The 23387-nt window shown below is 34.5% G+C and overlaps 1 protein-coding gene across 3 annotated transcripts in view; it reads left to right on the top strand.

Annotated features, from left to right (window-relative positions):
* The first annotated feature begins 2733 nt into the window (after nucleotides 1–2733).
* LOC134529630 (inositol 1,4,5-trisphosphate receptor) overlaps nucleotides 2734–23387 on the top strand; it is a 149435-nt gene continuing 128781 nt past the window's right edge. Inside the window, exons 1-9 of one of the 3 annotated variants that reach the window (XM_063363928.1) lie at nucleotides 2734–2862; nucleotides 5118–5280; nucleotides 7668–7738; nucleotides 10010–10125; nucleotides 11473–11559; nucleotides 12527–12790; nucleotides 12878–13108; nucleotides 20533–20674; nucleotides 23155–23369. In XM_063363928.1, coding sequence (XP_063219998.1) covers nucleotides 5183–5280; nucleotides 7668–7738; nucleotides 10010–10125; nucleotides 11473–11559; nucleotides 12527–12790; nucleotides 12878–13108; nucleotides 20533–20674; nucleotides 23155–23369 — 1224 coding nt within the window. In that variant the 5' untranslated portion in view covers nucleotides 2734–2862; nucleotides 5118–5182. Of the gene's footprint in view, nucleotides 2863–5117; nucleotides 5281–7667; nucleotides 7739–10009; nucleotides 10126–11472; nucleotides 11560–12526; nucleotides 12791–12877; nucleotides 13109–20532; nucleotides 20675–23154; nucleotides 23370–23387 lie in introns of those variants that run through there. The other 2 variants (XM_063363929.1, XM_063363930.1) reach the window with 2 other exon arrangements.

Genomic DNA, 23387 nt, shown 5'->3' with positions numbered 1-23387 from the left:
ATGTTTCTGAAACATTGTGTGCTGTATGGGAAGCAACCATAAAATGATTTTACAGGATGTTTAATGTAGCTATACTTACCTAATATAACCAACCATCCACTAAACAGTCTATGTGGCATTTTTATACTGGAGAGAAAAAATGCGCGCGTAAAAATAAAAAACATCCAGGGGGTAGGCACTCCCGAGCGGCCAACGTCGGAGAGGATCTGCATTTGCAGCCAGTTGCAGAAAGGTAGAATTGCTGCCGCTAGACTCTTGTAACCCGAGGGGATTGTACATACATCTGCGTGCTTCGGACCATTTTAAATCGAAAGAGGTGCAGTTAGTTATGCTGAAGATAATGTAAGTAGTATTTATTTTTTTTAATTTTATTATTACATATAAATTATAGTTGTTTCACAATTCATAATCCCATGCCTTTCCGAAGCGCGGCCAACACTGGAGGTGAAGCCCATCAGGCATAAGGAGTCAGCCCTAACATTACAGACAGTGAACCCAAGTCTTTTAAGCGATTTTCTTTTTTTCCTAGCCTAAGTTAATTCTAAGTGTGTAGGGGAGGGTCCAGGTTAGGGGAGGACCTAAGTGTGTCTCAGGCCGAAGCCTATACACTCTACCATGCAGGTTTTTAACCATGCAGGACAAGGGCGCGTGCATCATGTGCTTATTGGGGTTTATTGGCCAGCCATGGCTGCGATTGGCGCCATGACTGACGCCCCATTGGTCGCCTAGCTTAAAAGCTAGCTAAGTGTGACCCAGGTAAAACCTGCATAGACACAGGGAAAACCCTGGGCCGGTTCATGCGGGGATCAATTAACATGCATTAAGCAAGCAGGTAACTACTGGACAAGAGGAAGAAGGGTCCAGGTAAGAAGAGTTGGAGGGGCTGAAAATCAACCTTGGTGGAGTTGGGTGCTTGGGCCTTGCGGCCCGCATTTAAAGTTGGGAGCTCCTGGGTTATTATTAGCCAGGGGCGCATGTGCCCCCAGGGGCGGGCGACTTCACGTCAGCCCAGCCACAGCTGCCCAGGCAGCCACAGTTAAGACAGAAGTGGGCAGACGAGCCAGTAAACCGGCTCGAACTGCTGGCTCTCGGAGCGAAAGGCAGCCTGACATTGCGCCATCTTCCTTCTTCCAGTCAACAGCCAACGACCTTTCAAGCCAGGGTGGGGGTAAGTCGTTCAGGCGAATGAAGTATCTTGCGAGTCGGACCCTCTTGCCCCCCAAATTCCCGGGTCGGTTGAAGGTCGCGCCGCCCAGGCTACCACTGGCTCCAACAGGGCCCCAACTTGAAGGCGCCGCCATCTCTTCCTTCAGAATTCCGATGCTGTTCAGTTCCGTTGCGCGCGCGGCAGTCCACAGCTCGGCAAGTTCCAGCCCGCAGTTCGTCTACACTTCGCATCCAGGGCACATCGAGCTCCCCTGCAGTGCCTTCGCCAACAAAGCTGCTTTCTGCCGCGCGCCGAGCTACATTCAGGCTACCTTTCTCCCCGACAGCCGTGATAACGACTCCACAGGCCGGCCATTGGTCCGCGGACTGCTATTGGTTATTCACAGCCACCCCAGCGAGATTGCAACTCTCGAGCTGGGCTCCCGTATCCGCCACCCGCGGGACGCGGTCGGTAGCAGTTGGCGCTGCCAGCCTTCGGTTACCCAATACGGCGCAGGGAACTCCCAGCCAACAGCCCGCGAGAGAGATGCGCACGCCCCGAGAGACGACCTCCGACGTCTTTTAAGCTTATTTGCCCGCACAATTTATACACATTTCTTCTACAATCATTTGTGTTAGAATTTTACATCTTCTTATCCCTTTGGATCTTTTGCATTTACAATATTATTTATAAGTCTACAAAACATACTTACAATACACACTTAATAACCTTTATAAATATTTACAATAATAACATATATAACATAACTATAATACATTGTCTCTTTATATTTTCAACTGCCATCTGGTGACGAGTGGTGGCACTACCAGGGCCATGGCTGGAATGTTGCGCCGCGGACAGGACTGTGACCCGGGTTTTTGTTTAAATAAAGAGGAGGTACGACGTCACTATCGTGCACTGATTTTGTGTCTTGGAATACCAGCCTTAATATTCAACAATAAAACCATATTAACAGTAATAGTAGGTCGTACGCACGAGATTTTACCGCCATGTTTTCGAACATACTGATTCACAACAGCGTATAGGACGGTCGTGTGCATAGAAGACAGGTCGTGCATAGCAACAAAGAATGAGAGTAGAGTAGGAAGCCATTTTGGCGGGACTAGAGAACTGTTTATATTTATCAAACATATTGTGCCAATTTTTTTTATATATATTACAATGCTCAGATGTAATTCTTGCTTTAAAAATTAATTAATTTTATATTTTATGTAACCAGAAAAAATTGGAAATAAAAAAATGTGTCGTAGTTAAAATGGTCTAAAAATTTTATATTCTCTTGTTTATTTATATGTTGAAAAACTGTTCACAATTTGCTGGTCAAATGTCACGGAATACTCATTTCTTAGTTAATATAGTTACATACTAACACTACTAACATGTCGGATACCTCGAGAAATTTTATTAGCTGAAATTAACATTAAGATTTGAATTGTGAACCGATTTCGAACAATTCCTGTGCATAATCGAGCGCATAGCATGCTAAGTACTCGCGTATGTTTTTTAATTAGCCTTTGATTTACCAATTTATCATAACGTCTCTTTTCAAACTTAGTATGTTGGCTATACATAAATATTTTCTGTCTTTGTCAGTGTTTACACACGATCGTGTTTTGCAAAATGTCCGCAAACCGGACTATTGTTGTTTATTGTTGTCTGAGGAAATATAAAAAATGAAATATAATTTTATCTTAGTAAGTTTTGTGAGCAAAATTATTATATTTCGGAAGATTTAATGTTATGGAAATATTGCAAATGTCCGTATGGTCGCAATTTTTTCGTGTGCATTTTTATTGCAAGGAATTAGAGCTCTTTATGGAAACGGATTGTCATATTTCCACATTTGGTCACATTTGGTTATTGTATCTTAATATCCCTTAAATTTGAGTTCCAGTACATGGGTACGTAGAGATAAACTTAAGACTGTTGGACTTTTCGAATATTAAGGATGTGTCCTTTACTACCGATGCAGCCTTAACCAAAGAATCATGTAATTTTAAGGTTGCATTCAGTGAGAAACTAGCCGTGTCATAAGATCCGAATTATTTTAACGCTAATACAACTTGATGTATTATGAAATCAATATTTTTTGGCAGTCATTATCATTTATAATTTTTTCGCACCAATTTACAGGTTATTTTCAGTATTTACATGTTAAAGTAATTAAATTGATAGTACCATATACACATAAAAGGGTTTAGACAACAGTTGGCTGACCAAGGAACATACTATTGTTACATATTACTCCATATAGCCCCACTTACCCTTCAAAGGCCACAAGTATGCATGTAAGTAGGTGTATAACGTGTCCTTTAACGACAGTCTTTATCAGTGATTCTGTAGGGTTCCTTGAATATATTTGGACGATCAACATAAATGGCTTACATTTAAGATCCTTTAAAATGCACTTTAGGCTAAAGAGTTCTTTAAGAAGGTATTCAGAAACAGTGTTTATTTTGAAGGGAGTTGTGTTAAGATTAATGTTATGTTTGGTTTAATTTATTTCTGCTTATACTAGATATATTTTGTATTCAAGAGTATAGATAAATTAAGTATTTTACATTCATGCATTTGGGAATAGTATACTATTGTATACCATAACTATATGACATCAGCATCGGGGTCTTTATCAAAAATATTAAGTATGTTATTGCTGCCCCTATCTTTTTACGATACAAGAGTGAGAAAATAGGATTTTGGGCAGGGAACATTAATTTTTTTAATTTTATATTTTAGTAAAATAAATTTCTTAGGAAGATTAAATTTCTCGTATTGTAAATTATACAAGGCCCCATACTGTTTATTACACAATAACAATATGGAACATAAATCTGTAAGGTTTTATAGTAAAATAAAATCTCAATTATTCTGCAATATATTTTGCTATTTTGCAATATAAATATATATTTTTTATTTTTTGCTGTTTCTTTAGTACACACTTTAAGGGTTTTAATTTAACTTTACTTGTACGATGAAACATGAATAATAGTTACAACTGTTGGGACCTATTAAAAAACATAATATTTACTATAATTTTTTACTAGTTTTATGAATATAATATAAACCCTTTTTTTATTTTTACTTTATCTAAAATTCCAACCGTTATTCTTAGTTTCCTCATAAAACAGCTTTTTTTTATATTACTTCTATCCTCCAAAAACTCCCGCTTCTATACCACTGCAGAATTACAATACATATTAAATATTGATTTGTCCTATATATAGGTATTTTGATAGTAAGTAGTGTACCATACCTTTGTTTACGACACCCACTCAAATATACTATCGTGTAACTCTTCAGCTTAAAAAATTCTTAATTTTATTAGCCACTCAATATAACTATTTTTCATGCTAAACATTATATTCTTTGTTTTCTGATTTTGAACTACACTTCTCCCTACATATCCTAATAAATTAATAATTTACAAACATTGTTTCTTTTGTCATTCTTAAGTAGTAGTGCCTAAGGATAATTTTGTTTCCTAATTGACTTAGTAAATTCTTTGACTACATACTCATTGTCATCAGTAAAAGAAATGCTTTAATTTGTATAAATATATATAGTGTTGAGGCTGTGACACCAAACCTCATTTATTCTGTAGATTAAAACTATCCACATATTGTTGAGTATTAGAGTGAATTTTGTGTTTCTTACAAAAAAAAATTAATCGCTCAATTTCAACTTTTGGATCATAAAAGTTGCCATAAGACAGTCTCAGCTGTTTCTTTTGACATTAGTTTGGGATCTGGTCTCTCTGTACACAGTGTAGGCAACTGTGTAGTAGGTTCAGGTAAGAAGAATTTTTTGCTGTTCACATTAAACCAAATGTTTGTTGGTAATCAAATGTACATAAAAAAATGTTTAATTATTTTCATAGTTATGCTAGGAGTTGCAACTGCTAATCTTAAAAATGAAGGAATTTATATTTTATTGTCTTTGGAATTTCCAGGCACCAAGATGTTATAGTACTGTGATTTTATACTTAGTTTAAAGAAGTAAGTTACCATTTGAAACATGGGTGAGATAATTGGTTCAGCAAGTTTCTTGCATCTGGGCGACATTGTATCATTGTACGCTGAAGGCAGTGTTTGTGGATTCCTCAGCACTTTAGGGTGAGTAGCACAAACCTGGTTTTAAGGACAGAAAAAAAGATATATAAGTTGTAGTGGTTGTGTGCTTCTTCCCTTAAAGTTGGCAAAATGTCAGATTATGTAGTGGGACCCTATTAGAATCTTTCCCTTTACAACATTGTTGTGTTTAGTTAATGAAATATATTTGATTCTCAATCCTTATTATAAATATTTTTAAAATGTTTATTTGCTTTTTATATTGTTTTCACTTGTGACTGTAATGAAGATGGGTTGATCATCACAGAGACTGGATTGTACCCCAGCCATCACCAAAAGTAAATGACCACGGCGTGAAACTACAGTGGTTTGTCATTGCCTTCAGCAGTGTGGAGGTGAAGTGGACTCGAGACTCAAACCGATCTTTGGCTCGAGTCGGAAGCATGAACCTCTGAGTCACATCTCATAACAGGGTTCCATTGTATTTAGTAGAATAGTTGCTAGTACCTCTAGGTTTGTAATTATGATTCTGCTCATGAAATTCAAGGATATTGCGAGACATGAGCAACATAATAAAAACAAAAATATAAAATATGAAATGAAATAAGCTGAAAACTTATTACTTTTTTTCTTATCTTAAATTGAGTTTGTCTTAGCGTCAGTGAGGTCATTAGAGGTGATAGCACACACAAAACAGTGATAGTTGAAAAGGAATCGGCCATGGTCTATTACCACTGTGTCAACTTGCTCTGTACTGTTTTTTTTCTTAAAATAAATTTAAAAGTTTCAAGTAGTGTAACTGTCATTAACAATTTTGTCTTGACAGTGTGCATACTTAAACAGATTCATGGTAAAACTGCAAAAATTATTATATCATGTACTCTGATTTCAACATGAAAAATGCATTGTTTGTTAATGGGTGTCATCTTCCCAAAAGTCAAGAATTTTAAAAGTTTTCCTTTGGAGTCAGTAAAATAGTTTTCGAACAATTGAAACGTCTTGACCACCCAAAGCTCTCCTAATTTTGTATTTTTGTTATACTTAGTGATGAGAATGATGTGAGGCTAGTTTGGGCCTTTGATGCAAGTGTTATCTTTTTGTTGGAGCCTTGCTTGAGTACTTAAGTAATGCCTGGCCAGACGGTATCCATTTTGCATTTTGCCACACTAGATAACTGCAGTGTTTAGTCCATTATTTTGTTCCTTGTCTCTCTTACCTTGCTTTTGCTGGTATCTCGTTTGAAGTTAGCATATTTTGGTCTTGAATGAGTCTTGGATTTTTAATTATTAAGTTTCATTAGTTATTTGTGTGTTTATAATTTACTGTTGTCACAAATGCTTCACTTAACTGTATGCAAGGACTGTGCTGCTATCTAGCCACAGCAGGGTAAACCTACCTACCTGTTACGAAAATGTGCAGGTATGCAAGCTCTGAGCAGACAATCAGAATAAACCATTACCAATCTGTTAATGAGATGTGTGTTTTCATCAGTATTCAGCTATTTAAAATTCATTTAAAAAAAATACTTCAAAATAAATAAAATTATTTACATGCATCAGAATTTAAAATGTTATGTAACTTAAAGAAAACAATAATTAAATTTTATTAGCATAAAAGTATTGTAACATATGAGCTACTGTACCGTACCTATGTGTGAAACAGCCAAAAATGTTCTTAATGTGTGCTAAAGTTTTTTTTTTTTAATTATGAAGACATATTGAAGACACTGAAGTCAAGTCTCGATCTCACACTTCATGTTGATTTTTTCATTTTCCCATAATTAGTTTTTTCTAAGGGCATTTTCTTAAATTCTAATTACCTCCCTTACTTTGGTTTTTCCGCCTCAGATATTTACTTAAGAGTGTAATATCATAGATGTAAAAAAGCGTGCAAGTCTTTGTAATGATCATTACTGTGCACCTTTTTACACTCATGATATTACATGTAGTGAATATATTAAAAATTTCAGTGACAGAAAAGGAAATGCAAGAAGGTATTAAGTTAAAATTTTATAAATGGCCATTGAATAATAGTAATGATGAAAAAAAAATAAAAAATTAGAATGCAGATGTTTTTCATCCAAAGTATCTTATTTATCATCACATTGAATTTTTTTTAAAAAAAATTTAAACTTTTTAGGATAAGCTATTCTGTGTTTTTCCTGGGTACATCTATACACTGAAACATTGAGCATTAGCTCCACTTTGAATGCATTTGAACACAGGATGGCTAAACAGGCTAACTTAGTTAAGTTGGGCATAAACAGTTATTTCTGGAACTTCCTACCTGTCCTGTGTTGGTGCCATGTTTGTTCATTCACCAACTTCCCTCCTAGACTGAAGAGAGAGTATTGATATAGGCCTACCATTTGGATGGTTGTATTGTTCATGAGTGTCTTGCTTTTATTTAAAAAATGTGGGTTTTCACTTCAGGTTGGTAGATGACAGGTGCGTGGTGTGTCCAGATGCTGGTGACTTAAATAACCCACCCAAGAAATTTAGAGGTATGTGATTCTTCTCTGTTTTATGTGTTACCATGCATAATTTTATTGAGAGCATATTCTTGTGAAAAAGTACAATAACAGGTACTTTGCTTAATTTAGTCATTAGCGCAGCAACAGCAACAAGAGATGGCCTAAGGGGACTTTTATGACTTTGCTGGTAGTTAAATGTAGCTAAGTTGGGTCAAATTTTTGTAAATTAGGTAGGTGATTTTTTATAAAAAAAAATGTAGAAAGTTTATTTACACAGCTTGAAATACTATAGTTTTTGTACTAATTTTTTTTTTTGCTTGACAAGGCATAGAACTTAGCTTTGGGCACATGATGAAGTCTACATTCGTGTACTTAGGTAATCATAATAGTTCTAGTCATCCATGTGAAATAATGAGTTATTTTCTCAGGGTGGTTACAGGCTAGAGCCTGTTAGTAAATATCAGTTTGTTAAAATGTATAAATGCTTAGGAATATACAGTTTATGCCTTGTGCCAAAAAATTGGTTAAATAGCTTAAAATTTAAAATTGTTAAAAAAAAATGAAAGTAATATCTAAGTATAGGTCCTTGAAATCAATGTTATAAATGCATTTGTTAATTATATTTACTAATATAATTTTTAGGTTTTGGCTAGCAATGTTTCGATATGAAAAATGGTATTGACATCCTCTTTTGGCCTGTAATATACAAAATTAATGTGGTGTTCAGTTTTTTTTACCTGAACTCAAAAGTAAATAAAAAAGTTGACTTGCTATATAGAACTTTTGTATTTTAATTGGTACCTGTCATTCTACCAGATGCTTTTATAAGTAATGATCTCATCTTTCTTTTAAAAAAACAGCTAGATTCTAAACATTGAATCATTGTAATAATGCCCATCAAACAGTGGTGTTCTGAATGTGTTTCTTCTATTATGATCATGTTAATCCCAACAGCGTGTTGAGTGTCAAATTGTTAGACAAGTTGGAAACGTGGTGGATGTTGCCATAAGCCTGTGTGTTATATTGGGGCACTCCTGTTTCTCCCACCTATTCATCCAATCAATATTCCATTGTAATTTCATCATTCCATATCATCTCGAATGGCATTAATATTAAAAGACATTAAACCCAAATTAATTTATTGGATCGCATGCTGTGATATAACGTATATACACACATCACTATTGGGCTCATAAAATATTAGATGTATGACTTTAAGTTACAAGAAATAAAAAGAAACTAGTGCATTATGGCAGCTTGATTACTCTCTACTATTTGTATTACTACATTATATGTTTTAAAAATGCAGTGATCATGTTACTTACATTTCTTTTTATATTACAAAAAATCTTTGCACATACAAAATTTTATCTATAATTTCATGTATATTGTAATATTGATTAGATATCACATTATTTCTATATTTGCTAGCTGATCCTTACATTGCACGATCTTCTCAGTTTAAAGCCATGGGTTTTATGTTACATAGGCTGCTTTTTTCCTTTCCTTCTTTTTAAAAGCTCAAACATGTTATTAGTTTTCTAACTTTTATTATATAGTTACCCAATGTTGAGTATTAATTTCATATAAATTTCTCAATTATTAGTTTTGCAATGCTGTCAGAGCACTTTGTACTTGTATTCCACCAAATGAATGAATGTATTATATATGTATGAATTAATGTATGCATTAATGAATGTATGAATTTTATATGAATGTATGTATATACATGATTAAATATACTTATTTATGACTATATTTAAAATAGACATACTAATATATATATATGAATGGTTATATAAATGAATGTATGTACGAATGAATGTATGTATGCATGTATGGATGCATGGATGTGTTAGTCATGATTATAAATTAGTGCTTAATTTCTTGTTGGCATAAGGGTAATGAAATAAGAATGGAGCATTAGGGAAATATGTGGGTGAAACAGGAGCACACTTGAGAAAATCCACCAACTCACAACAGTGTCCACCACATTTCCCATTTGAGAAAATTCCTATTTGGACGCCACCAGGAACCGAACCCAGATTACCTTTTCAGGAGGCCGTCATTTATGGTTTTGGTAATTTACGTTTGAACAAAAACACATGCTTAAATATATATGTTTGAAGTTAGAGATACATAAGTCTCCCTAAAAAGTAAACTAAAAACCACTGTCACTTAAGTCTGAAACTGAATGCTTTTTGTGAAGAAGAAAACAATTTGCTTGGTTTGTGGTAACATCTTAAACTAGTTAATTTTTTTCCAGGATATTTATTATGAATACTGATTATACATTTTCAGATTGTTTATTCAAGATCTGCCCTAGTAACCGTTACTCCGCCCAGAAGCAGTTCTGGAAAGCAGCTAAGCAAAGTGCTAGCTCCTCCACTGATGCTGTGCTGCTCAAGAGACTACACGTGAGTAGTGCATATGCAGAGTATCATTCGAACACATCATCCTTTCGGGTTTTAATACTTCCACAAGGAGTAATAAATTGGTTTTGAATTACCGAGTTTTGTGTTAAAAAATTGGAAAGAATTTTATTATTTTTAATGAGTGTGAATATGTCAAAATATTTTTTTATAGTTTTCTTAATTTTAAATTAATAGCTAAATCTTAATTTTTTTTTGGAAAAAGTACTTAAAATCTATTTTTTGCGTTTATTGTCTACCTTGTGCTTGTATGTGCAGAAACATAATTTTACGTAATTTGAAAATAAAAAATAATTCTTCTGTACTAATAAGACTGAATAGAAACCTATTGTTTATTTCATACGAGGCATGTCCGGAAAGTAAGTACTGTTTGCCACCGCATCAGTAGTGTCGCAGTTCCGCGCATGCGCATACATGTCTCTGGATTATGTTGTGTTTACATGTGTTAGTGTGCGTTCAAAATGTTTCAGACGGTTGCCGATCCCACCGACTGTGAATTGCGTTCTGTAATACATTTTTTGAGCGCAAAGAATGTTAAGCCAGCAGAAATTCGTCAACTTGTAGAGATTTATGGTGAAATTTATGGTGAATGTAGAAAAATAGTTTAAGAAATGCTCTATCATGTAAAAATCAATTTCCTATTGAAAAAAAAACCTTTTTTATACAAGTTTTTCGAAAAGTTACTTACTTTCCGGATATGTCTCGTATATGTTACCTGAACATTAAGAAAGCCCGGAAATATTTTTATTTAACACTGACTAAACCAGGAAATATTAAATTGTGCATTCAGAATGCAAGAAATTGTAAATAGTGAATAAATTTGGTGAATAAACAATCACAAACTAAGACAATATTTAAAATCATTTCTAAATATGGACCCTAGTGTTCACAACTATTACTTTTGGTTGACTAGAACATTTCACACAGTTTGAAAAATTTTTCTTTAATTATCTTTTAGTACATTCAAAAATTTTTGGTACAGAGGTAAAATTTGGTGTATTAGCATTTCTTTCATGGCAGCAGCACTGACCACATGGTTAGTTTTACTGATACTTGTGAAATTACTGTCTTGGACCATAAATGTAGTCAAATGGTCACAAGGCACAAAGTATTTGGTCTTGATGTCTGGCTGCTTATGTAGCTGTTAAAGTTAGACATGGTTTGTATGTTATTTTATATTAATTTTTTTTACGCAATTTACTTATTGGAGTACAAACAAAATTCTGTGTAAATATAAAATTTGTAATTTGCTTTAGTTTGTTTTGTTAAGTTTTTTTATCATTATGATTTTGAAAAGTGAATTAATGTGAAGGTTTTGTTCTTTGCTTACAGCATGCCGCAGAAATTGAAAAGAAGCAAAATGAAAGTGAACATAAGAAAGTGGTTGGCTCAGTGGTCCATTATGGTAGTGTTATTCAGGTATGCATTAAGCAACTTAGTTTTACATCAGTATTTGTGCAGTGTCAATTTATCATGTAAAATTTTTTGCAGATAATTTTTTGGAAGCTTACACTTTTTGAAAGAAATTAGTTAATTTTTTGTTAAGATCAATTATACGTTCAGTAAAGCTGTTAGGTGGTTCTAGCAGAATTCCTCCTGTGTCTAAGTAAGTTTCAGCACTAGTGGAACAGGGTGATGTTCATATTTTGCTCAGCACAAGCATGAGTTCACAGTGTTAAACATGTCTCACCTTCACAATAGATTTTCTAAGTGTTGGCCCCCAACCTCAGCGCAGGCATTACAGTCACAAAGTAAATTGTCACCACATTCTATTTGAACATCTGTGGTGCTTCATATAGGTGTTTGCAAGCTGCCATTATCCGTTGTTGTATTCCTCAACCGTCTCAAACAGTATCATTTAGACATGGCTTTTTAATGGGGCCCCATAGGAAAAATTCCTGAGGTGTTAGGTCTGATGGAGATGGCCAATTGCCTGGACCGCCATGCCCCACTCATTTTCTAGGAAAGGTGTGAAGTTGGCCATGTGCCCGGACTGCCACACCCCACCCAACATTGATGAAAGGTGTCAAGTTGACCAATTGCTCAAACCGTCATGCCCCACCCATTGTCCAGGAAAGGCATGAAGTCTGTCAATTGACCTGACAGTGATAGCAACACCAAGGGCATCAAGATTCCTGTTCTTGATTGGTTGTAGTGGCAATGACATCTTTCTTTGACAGAATTTACCATTTCCCTAAACAATGTGTTGTCTGCCTAACACCATGGTTGGCTTCTGAGCAACATCGTACACAGTTTGCTTAGTCAAATGTCGTCTGCTCTTTGCATTTGCTTGTATTTTGTTTTTAATTTATTTCCCCTAGTGGCAAGATATCCTTAGCAGGAATTTAAACAGGTCTTATATTAGTATTGTTTTGATTTGTTTCAGCTTTTGCATCTGAAATCAAATAAGTATTTAACTGTAAATAAAAGACTACCAGCCTTACTTGAAAAAAATGCCATGCGAGTTTATTTGGATGCAAACGGAAATGAGGGCTCATGGTTTTATATCTTGCCATTTTACAAGCTGCGAGCGACTGGTGATAGTGTTGTTGTTGGAGACAAAGTTATTATGAATCCTGTGAATGCTGGACAGCAAGTTCTGCACGTAGCCGCTAACTATGAGTTGCCAGATAATTTGGGATGCAAAGAGGTGAGTTTTTTTTTGTTACTGTTCTTTGTGACTTTTATTTCATGATACATCTGTCCATGTTTGTAATTGGAAGACTACTTTTCATAGGTAAATGTTGTAAATTCAGGCACGTCATGGAAAGTAACTCTTTTTATGGAACATCGAGAAAATCAAGATGAAATTCTTAAAGGGGGAGATGTGGTACGCTTGTTCCATGCAGAACAAGAAAAATTTCTTACGATGGATGAGTACAAGAAGAAACAGCACGTGTTTCTGCGAACAACGGGCAGAACATCGGCCACCTCAGCAACCAGCAGCAAAGCACTTTGGGAAATTGAGGTACCTAATATTAATGTGAAAATACATTATACTAAGAGGCATCCCCTAGTTAACCACTGATATGCATATGCTGAACTGTGACTTATGTGTTACACCTTGGGCCTTACTCTCCTGACTTATAAAACGTTATGTTAAAGACTTATTATGCTTTATGATCAGATTCAATACACGGTTTGGTTTTTGGTATAATGTAAATATCTATTTTTCTTTGTATTCTTGTATAACTATTTATTTTAATACTAGTCATATTTTGAAGTATTTCTAATAATTACCTTTATTTATTTTGGTGTATTTTTTTATGGTGAAGTTTCAATATGCATAAATGTATTTTTCGGTATTATTTGCCATTATGCTTTGTCTGGAAGCAGGGTGATGCAATGGATGGGTAAATATAATAATAATAATAATAATAATAATAATAATAATAATAATAATAATAATAACAGTAATAAATATAATAGTGTGAGAACAAGGATTCCTGATATGTCTCATGGAAAAGGTTGAGTTTGACAGAATCTGCAAAGAACATTGAGAAAATTTCAAATTGAGATGTGTGTTGTTATTGGTAAGAATTTTTAAGTTGTTTAGTGATTAGACCACGACTTTGCTTTCCTCCAGAAGATAGAAAGTACACATCCATTGCAATTGTTTATTCATTGCTTGGAATTTGACAGGATGAGCAGTGTTTTGCGTGATAGCTCACCAATAATATTTTAATGTAAGTTGCGGAGAATTTCTTGTCTGTAATCTGGGTTGCGCTGTTACACAATTATTTTGGACAGTCTTCTACTTGAATATTTTAACCACAAGTGGCAGCGTACGATCAAGTGAAGCTTTTTTGATAGTTGGTGGCCACACAGAGAGAACAATAGTTCTTTGTACCGTACGTTGCCAGCGACCATGGTAGTTTAATATTGCCAATAGAGCAGTAATATCAGATAGTCAGCAAATATTTTTCCAAGCTATGATCTGTCTTGTTTAGTCAAGCGAAATGGCTTTGTTCTGAAAGTTTTGTTTTCGTAATTTCTTCCTTGTCGTAAGATGGCGGCCGTGTTTTTTATTGAAAAGAAAAAATCCTTTATTTTCAAATTCTTCTATTTTTACAAGAGAATCATTTTAATTCTTAGGCAAATCATCATGAGTTACATTTTATGAAACTCAACCAATACTTTGGAGCCCAATAAAATTATATTAATGTATGTTACAGTTTGACCATTAAACTAGCCAGAAGATCTGAATTGTTACACTCTAAAACCCGTGATATTCTGTCTTAATATTGCAGCATATTAAAACCATTCCATATTCGTATCTTCATGCCATTATGTATTAAATTACTGGCCAAAGCATGTGTTGATATTCTGTCTTAATATTTGCAGCATTTAAGAACCATTCCATATTCGTATCTTTATGCCATTATGTAGTAAATTACTGGCCAAAGCATATAAAAGTAAGAATTTACATTTAAAACAGTTTTATTTTGCCACAATTGAAGCTGGCAGGTAGAGAAAGAATGCATGTGGCTTACGGTTACGCCATTATGTGTTGTGTTACTGCACTTTTATACAAGTCTGTATGCTTTCTTGACTTCTGCACTTTCCTCTCACCAACCCCACATGTGACACCATGTAATGAGCTTACCTCCCCTTCACTTGCTCTCCAATATATTTTATCATTCCATTTTACATAGTCATGATTCCTACTCAATTATTTTGACTCTGCCATACAACTCCACCAACCAACATTACCTCACTCCACTTCCCTACCTTCAACATATCTACCAACTGTACTTCATTCAACATCCCTACATGCAACACAGTCAATTTTCTACTTTAGTCGTAGTAGACAATATAAATCTAAAGTAACAATGTAGAAATTAACATGAAAATAGTATTTACAGACTTATAAAAACTACAGTGTTTAGTTTGTAACCCTTCTTCCTCCTTAATTGGAAGAGGGGTTGCGTCCCCGACTCACTCTGGGCGCGAAGGGAAAAAATAAATATTAAAACCAGGCATAAAAAGCTAAACAATATAAATTCCCCACACCACTGCCCAGGGGTCAGGCCAAAAAATTCAAAGGATATAATAGCAGAGTAACCATTAAACAAACAAGAGGCAAGACTTTGGACGTATGTTATTAAAAAATAGAAATTTGCAAAAATAATTTTTACTATACATAACCATACAAGCTTAGTTACAAAAGCTGACGTTAATAATGGCAGCATCTTATCCCCATTTGCGATACTAACAATAACCTTTAAAAAAATGTAAAAATATAAATACTGATAACAACAAGTATAAAAATATATAAGGGCGTGAGGCGTGGCCACTATAAAATACCAAAATTAACTGACTGCCCTAATACCAAGAATCAAAAAAGACAATCAATACATATATATAAAAATTCTACAATAATAAAACTTAAGTACAAAAAAAATTTATTTAAATAAAGTTCTTAAACTCTCAATCAACGGTTTAGTCTTTCTTCAGATGTTCGTTGCTAAAGACTTGCCAAAAAACAAAGTTAATATCCTAGGCGTGCGCTGGCTTCCTGACCTTCCTCACCAACTCCAGAGTCTAATGCCACGCCGGGCCATAGGTACGAATTCACAAAGGCGTGAACGATAATCAAAAAAAAAATTATCTTATTTTTAAGGGAAATGTAGCAAAAACTCTTCACGTAACATAACTATGTTACCACAGAAGTATTTATCATCTACTTCAAACAAAGTCTTACTTCTTTATTAACTTGCCAATGATTTCATAAAAACGTAGAATGGCCGCACCAACGAAAATCAGACTGCGCATGTAGTGCAATATCGATCGCATACTTTTAATAATACTGCACAAGCTGATTATATTAGCTAAAGCCAACTTTAAGTATGCAAATTCCGAAGACAAAGTCTCAAAAACAAATTGCAAAATGTTCGTTTCTCCCAAACAGGCAAACGGGCGACCTTTTTAAAAAAAAAATCCCACACTGGAACAACGTGTGAAACAAATGGGCCTCTTCACCAAACAGGCTAATAAAAGTTCCGTCCAAATAAAATTTAGTATGGGAAAATACACAGTTCACTAGGTTTGCCAAAAACCAGTGCAGCACCACGAGGGTAAAAATCAAAATTGCGGCCTCTCTTTACCTTGATTTCTTCTGTATCACAGGGCAATCCATTGTTCTGCCACCCAGCGTGGATCCTCCATCCCAATACTCTTCGTCGCCCGTTGCCGTCCGGCACACCAGTCCGCACCGTCACATAGCTCTGTCCTCCACGGTCGCTGGCCACCCACTTCACGCGGCCACAGCTGATTTCCCATTCTCGGCAAGCCGAATGTCTGACGTCATCAGCCAACCGCCGGGCGCTCGCCAAGTGGTAATTACGTGAAACACAATCGATATTCTTAAGCTTATAATCCATAGCTACCAAAAGGTGTATAACTAAATAACAGAAACAAATATAATTAAAAAATTACAGATAAATTAACAATAATTAAAAAAGGCATAAAAATACGTAAAATAAAAAACCATATAAAATTTAGAGACCAGCAACAAAATAAATAACAAGTAAAAATGTGGCCCTGCCGGCCACAACCTCCGCCTAGAACAAAAAAAATATTTAAACAGCAACCTTAAAAAAACTAAAACGTCAAAAAAAAACCTGGACTTGGAGAAAAAGTATTCACAAAAACTTCTAATCCAACAAACCAGCCCAAACTCAAACAAACAAACCAGCAACAAGGAATACTTGCCTCCAAAGCCCCAGCCAAAATTTCAACGCTAAAAAAAAACAAGAGAAGGATTTTCCAACAAGTAACGGAAAAGACAAACTAAACATCACAAACCCAACAAACGGGATCTAAGTAAGCCAAAACAAACAAACAAGCTCCAAAGTCAAATCCGAAACGTATTAGACAAATACTTCTCTCTCAAAATTATCAATAACTAAAGAACAAAAAAAAAAAAAAAACACCAAGTCTGACAACCCGGAGGTTGCAAACAAAGCAAAGAACTATAAAAACTATAACCTCACAGGAAATATATCAAAACCATCACTGGTAATCTAAATGACCACTATAATTCCTGGTGCTGTTCTTGCTCCCGCTTCTTTTTAAAGCAAAATTTTTCTGAATGACCATTTTTGCCACAAAAACCACAAACAAATTTATTAACCTTCGAAACCGAGCAATCCTTAGCAAAAATGCCCTACCTTATTACACTTAAAACAAGTCTTATCACTTTTTTTATTACCCGGCGTTTTAAAACAAACCGTTTTAAAATTCATTTTACCTTTACACTTATCGAATTCACATTTAGCGTAAAAAATATTATCAACCTGGATAGCCCAAGTGTTGAGTTCCTCCACACTATTAGGTCTGCCAATAAATGCGCATTCGTGTCTGATGGCAGGATTTAGATTTTCCAAAATAATAGCTACAAAACGGTGATCATCTAACTGCAGACCAAATACATTAACGTGATTTCTAATATCCTGTATAAATTCTAAGGTGCTTTCATTTTCCCGTTGAAAACGGAAAATCAATTCCTTAATTAGATCGTCCTTCACCCTCTTAGGGCACAAATATTCCCACAAATTCTCTTTCACTACCAACCATCCAACAGACTTATTTATACCTGACGTAATCACGTCCCTAGCGATCCTGCTACATTTAGTCGAAATACACCTTAACAATTCTTGCTCATTTTGTAAACAACAATTAGTTTTCAAACTATCTACCCCCAAGCAAAACTTTATTAAATCTCTTGGCCCACCGGAGCATAAAGATGGCAACCTATCCAGTTCCTTAAAAAGTAATTTACTTTGCATAGCAGTATTCAATGAATTTACTTGGCTGATCTCCGAATTCTCCACATTTTCCTCAACAGGTTTTTTCCTCCCTTCTTTAATGTGGGTACTTAATTTCCTGCGTAAGGTATCAATGTCATCCTCCAGACCACTCTCTACTCCCGCTGCTTGCAAATTAGCGTAAACCTGTTCTTTGGGAAGTTTATAAATCCAAGAAACTGCCATTATTAAAAAAATCAAAAAAGTCGGCAAAATCGCAAAAGTCCAAAGTCTCTGCCAAGCAGAGTGGCGCAGGTTGTAACCCTTCTTCCTCCTTAATTGGAAGAGGGGTTGCGTCCCCGACTCACTCTGGGCGCGAAGGGAAAAAATAAATATTAAAACCAGGCATAAAAAGCTAAACAATATAAATTCCCCACACCACTGCCCAGGGGTCAGGCCAAAAAATTCAAAGGATATAATAGCAGAGTAACCATTAAACAAACAAGAGGCAAGACTTTGGACGTATGTTATTAAAAAATAGAAATTTGCAAAAATAATTTTTACTATACATAACCATACAAGCTTAGTTACAAAAGCTGACGTTAATAATGGCAGCATCTTATCCCCATTTGCGATACTAACAATAACCTTTAAAAAAATGTAAAAATATAAATACTGATAACAACAAGTATAAAAATATATAAGGGCGTGAGGCGTGGCCACTATAAAATACCAAAATTAACTGACTGCCCTAATACCAAGAATCAAAAAAGACAATCAATACATATATATAAAAATTCTACAATAATAAAACTTAAGTACAAAAAAAATTTATTTAAATAAAGTTCTTAAACTCTCAATCAACGGTTTAGTCTTTCTTCAGATGTTCGTTGCTAAAGACTTGCCAAAAAACAAAGTTAATATCCTAGGCGTGCGCTGGCTTCCTGACCTTCCTCACCAACTCCAGAGTCTAATGCCACGCCGGGCCATAGGTACGAATTCACAAAGGCGTGAACGATAATCAAAAAAAAAATTATCTTATTTTTAAGGGAAATGTAGCAAAAACTCTTCACGTAACATAACTATGTTACCACAGAAGTATTTATCATCTACTTCAAACAAAGTCTTACTTCTTTATTAACTTGCCAATGATTTCATAAAAACGTAGAATGGCCGCACCAACGAAAATCAGACTGCGCATGTAGTGCAATATCGATCGCATACTTTTAATAATACTGCACAAGCTGATTATATTAGCTAAAGCCAACTTTAAGTATGCAAATTCCGAAGACAAAGTCTCAAAAACAAATTGCAAAATGTTCGTTTCTTCCAAACTTATACTTTTATTACCACTACAGGCAAACGGGCGACCTTTTTTAAAAAATCCCACACTGGAACAACGTGTGAAACAAATGGGCCTCTTCACCAAACTGGCTAATAAAAGTTCCGTCCAAATAAAATTTAGTATGGGAAAATACACAGTTCACTAGGTTTGCCAAAAACCAGTGCAGCACCACGAGGGTAAAAATCAAAATTGCGGCCTCTCTTTACCTTGATAAGTTCAGTATCACAGGGCAAACCATTGCCCTGTCACCCAGCGTGGAGCCTCCACCCCCATACTCTTCGCCGCCCGGCACACCAGTCTCGCCGGCCACAACTTGATGTGCATCAGCAGTTTTTAAAGTTTTTAAAAGTTTTTTGAGAAAACATGATGAAGTAGATAGTTAGCCTAAATGTGTTTGATTGAGGAATGTATTTTTATTATGGTGGTAATTTTTTAAATCGGCTAATATGGTCTGCATCACCCATATATCTAGATCTCACACCAGCATACTTATTAGAATAGTTTCTTTGGTTGTACCCGTAAGAAAGCTTCTAACCTAACATAACCTAACCTAAATGAAAACAAATAATTGTTTATAATAACACTGATTTAGAAAAAACTATTCAAATATTATATTGTGCTCTTTGCACTTGTAATCCAGAAAGCAGAGAACTGCAGATTTGGGACAGTGATTAAATAAATATGTTGACATAAAAAACAAACAAGTTATGTAAATGAAAGATGAAGATTCTTGAACAAGGCACAAATTCTATTTTATAAAGATGTGCACACTAAGTAGAAATTTTTACAGCAGCAGTTTTCTCGAGTGTAGTTTACTTTCAAACCCATCAGAATCGCTTTTAAGTCTTTGCCAGATCTATTAAATTCATGAATTTTGACATTTTTTACCATCGCAAAATCTAAATGTGGCAAAAAGTAATGTTGTAAACACTTAAATTTTGTATTAAAGAAGACAAAGTTTATTGAAAAATTAAAGAAATTTTGGAAAAATTTGTTGAATTATTTAACTTTTACATATCATTGTGAATTTTATTAATCTATAAATGGTAATTTAACCTATAATAATTACTAAACATTGGTTGTCTATTTTATATACATTTTAACATTTGTTTAAAATTAGGTAGTATGTGATTTATCCAGGACTACTTTTATTCTGCATTGACTTACAAGGCACAATGTGCAAGTGATATGCCTGATGTCAATAACATCACTTTGCCTCACAAAAATACACTCCTAGCTGGACGGGGACCCTGGCTCGTCGGTTATTTGGAATTTTGTATATCAATTGTTACATTGCAGGTGGTGCAACATGATCCTTGCAGAGGTGGAGCTGGTCATTGGAATTCATTATTTCGCTTTAAACACTTGGCTACAGGCCAGTACTTAGCTGCTGAAATTGATGATGACGATTCAATGGATCAGATGCGGTTGAAATTAAGAGGTAAGCACAAATCAGCTTACTCTTGATTGATATGACTCTTGATGATTTACGTATACATATTCTTTTGTTTTTCATATTATGTATACTTTGAAACACAACTGTTTGTTCATGCAAAAAAAAATTGGTAATATTGCGAAAGTGTAGGCGATTACTGTGTCATCCAGTGATTAACTGTCGTATCCTTACATGGCCAGAGGAGACCACTCATGTTTTGTGCTCAAATTCTGCCATGATTCACAGTTTATTAGCATTGAGCTTATGTCTATGGACTTTTGAGCTTTCATATTGACAAAACTCCTGCATAACTTTATTGGTCCTTATGCTTTGCACCTTTTTTTTTTTTTTAATTTTATAATTTTGTTGGTTTTTCATCTTTTGGACACAGGAAAGTATTTGTCTATGGCTTATAGTTAAGAACTATCTCCGCATTTGCCTTAGTGATTTCGGAAAACCATGTCGCACCAAGATCACAATAGATTTACTGGAATTCGAACCCAGGACCTACTATCCAGTGTTTCACCATGTGCCACTTTGCTTGTGCAGATTTAATGAATCATGGGTAAATATTCACGGTTGGATTTTGATGATCTAAAAGGTAAATAAGTAATGGTGAACATGAGAAATAAACTAATACCCTAGGATAATCATTAAAAACCATGAATTTTATATAAAGAAATTTTTTTAAGGGAGATATAATTACTGAATATATATATATTTTTTGGTGACTTTTTCAAACTTTAATGTTAAGTTGTTTGTTTGTTTGTTTGTTTGTTTGTTTGTTTGTTTGTTTGTTTGTACTACTTCTGCCTGCTAGAGGTGTGTAAAGGTTATATATAATTTTTATTTACATTCATTTTTAGTTAATGGTACAAAAGTCATGAATCACTGAAATACTATCAGTGATAAAGATATAGGGCTCTAGAGTTTCTGAAACATTGAGTGTGATGTACTTGAAAAACTACACTGAATGAATTGTGCCTTTAGTAGTCAAAAACAGCAAAACACCATATTTGTTGTGAAATGTATGAATATGAATTTTTTTTGCATAGTAACAGCAGTAATTAACAATTTTAGGTTACGTAACAAAAAAAATTGAAAGAAAAATGTAAAATTAGTATTATTATAGTAATTTTAATTCAATTTAGCACTACTAGATTACAACATACAAAGGTTTAGCTTATGCGATAGTTGTTTCTAAACACAGTTATAGACTGCTTATAGCAGGTCATAAAAAAATAATTATTTAACATAATGTTTTCCAGTTCCAAACTATCACATTTATGTGCAACTTAACAAAAACACTATGTTGCAAATAGCACATCTGATTTAATATTTTATGGTTTTATGTACAATGCATACTGTATGTTTATGTTACACTTTGTTTGAAATTAGAAAGTGAATATAAAAAATACTTTAAAGCCCTGTTAACAAGTTTCTCAAGGTACTAAGAAATTTAGACTTATTAACACTGAAATTTTATTAAAACTGTAAAGTTGTATGAATTTATAGGTCCATTGCAGCATTTTTTAAACTTACTATGCAGGAAATTTTCTCAAGTGGTATGTTGTTAAGAAGGTTTTACTGTACATAAAAATATATAAGAGACCCAAAATAATGTGGTTTACATCATTTTACATTCAGATAAGGTACAAAAGAAGTTGTTTCTCCTACATGAAAAATCAACACAATGAGTGATCAGTGAATAAAGTTGTCAGTAATTGCAATATAATTTATGGGTGCATCCCATCTTCTAGTTGAGCGGAGAGGAAGTATTCACTGCTGCTAAGAATAGCAGATGTTGTCCACAGTTGATTCCAGTTTGTTTCATTTATATTTGGCTAAATAGTGTGGAGCGATGCCAGCAGGTTATGAACTGAAGACGGACTAAGTGAAAAACAATAGCAGGTACTAGCTGTTAAGTGAACGCGGGTTGACTGGCTGTAGTAAGGAGCGGTGGAAATGTTTCAACCAAGCAAACCAAGAGGGTGCTGTTGTCTCTTTTAAGTGTGTACACCATGAAATCTCTTGATGGCTTGGTGAGAACCTCTCTTTCTGTGTGTGTATGTGTGTGTCTGTGCATGTGCGTGTTTTTTCTATCTCTCTAATAACAGAGTGTACTGTTGAAAGACCCATGTAAACATATGATTTGACAGTGCACTTATAGTCTTAAAAAAGATTCATTTTAAATATCTAGTTTTACAAAAACGCCACCTGAATAATATATTTTGTGGTCTGCTAGCATAGTGTCCAATGGTTTTTACATTATTTTTGCTCCAAGTAAAGTGTAATAGTGATTATATATTTTTTTGTTGTTGTAATTTTAGACATTTTTATTTGGGGTAAGCTTTTTAATTCAAACAAAGTATAATGCAAATTAATTTTCATTAACAATATTTTATGTAGTACTCTACTGAGTATTTTATTTGATAATTTAGTATTCTTATTATTAATACTTATGTTATGTTTTGCTGTTTTTGCAGATCCGCATGGAGGAGCAGTGTATCACTTGGTTTCAGTACCACATTCAAATGAAATAGCTTCTCTTTTTGAGCTTGACCCAACAACTTTAACAAGAGGAGACTCTCTTGTTCCACAGTCGTCATATGTTCGTTTGCATCATTTATGTACCAACACATGGGTCCATAGTACTTCTATACCTATTGACAAGGATGAAGAAAAACCAGTGATGTCAAAGGTAAAGATTTTTACATCA

The sequence above is a fragment of the Bacillus rossius genome, chromosome 2, assembly GCF_032445375.1.
Source record: "Bacillus rossius redtenbacheri isolate Brsri chromosome 2, Brsri_v3, whole genome shotgun sequence".
In the NCBI taxonomy this organism is placed as follows: Eukaryota; Metazoa; Arthropoda; class Insecta; order Phasmatodea; family Bacillidae; genus Bacillus; species Bacillus rossius.
The sequence above is the reverse complement of the archived record's forward strand: the minus strand, read 5'-3'. Positions and strand labels throughout refer to the sequence as shown.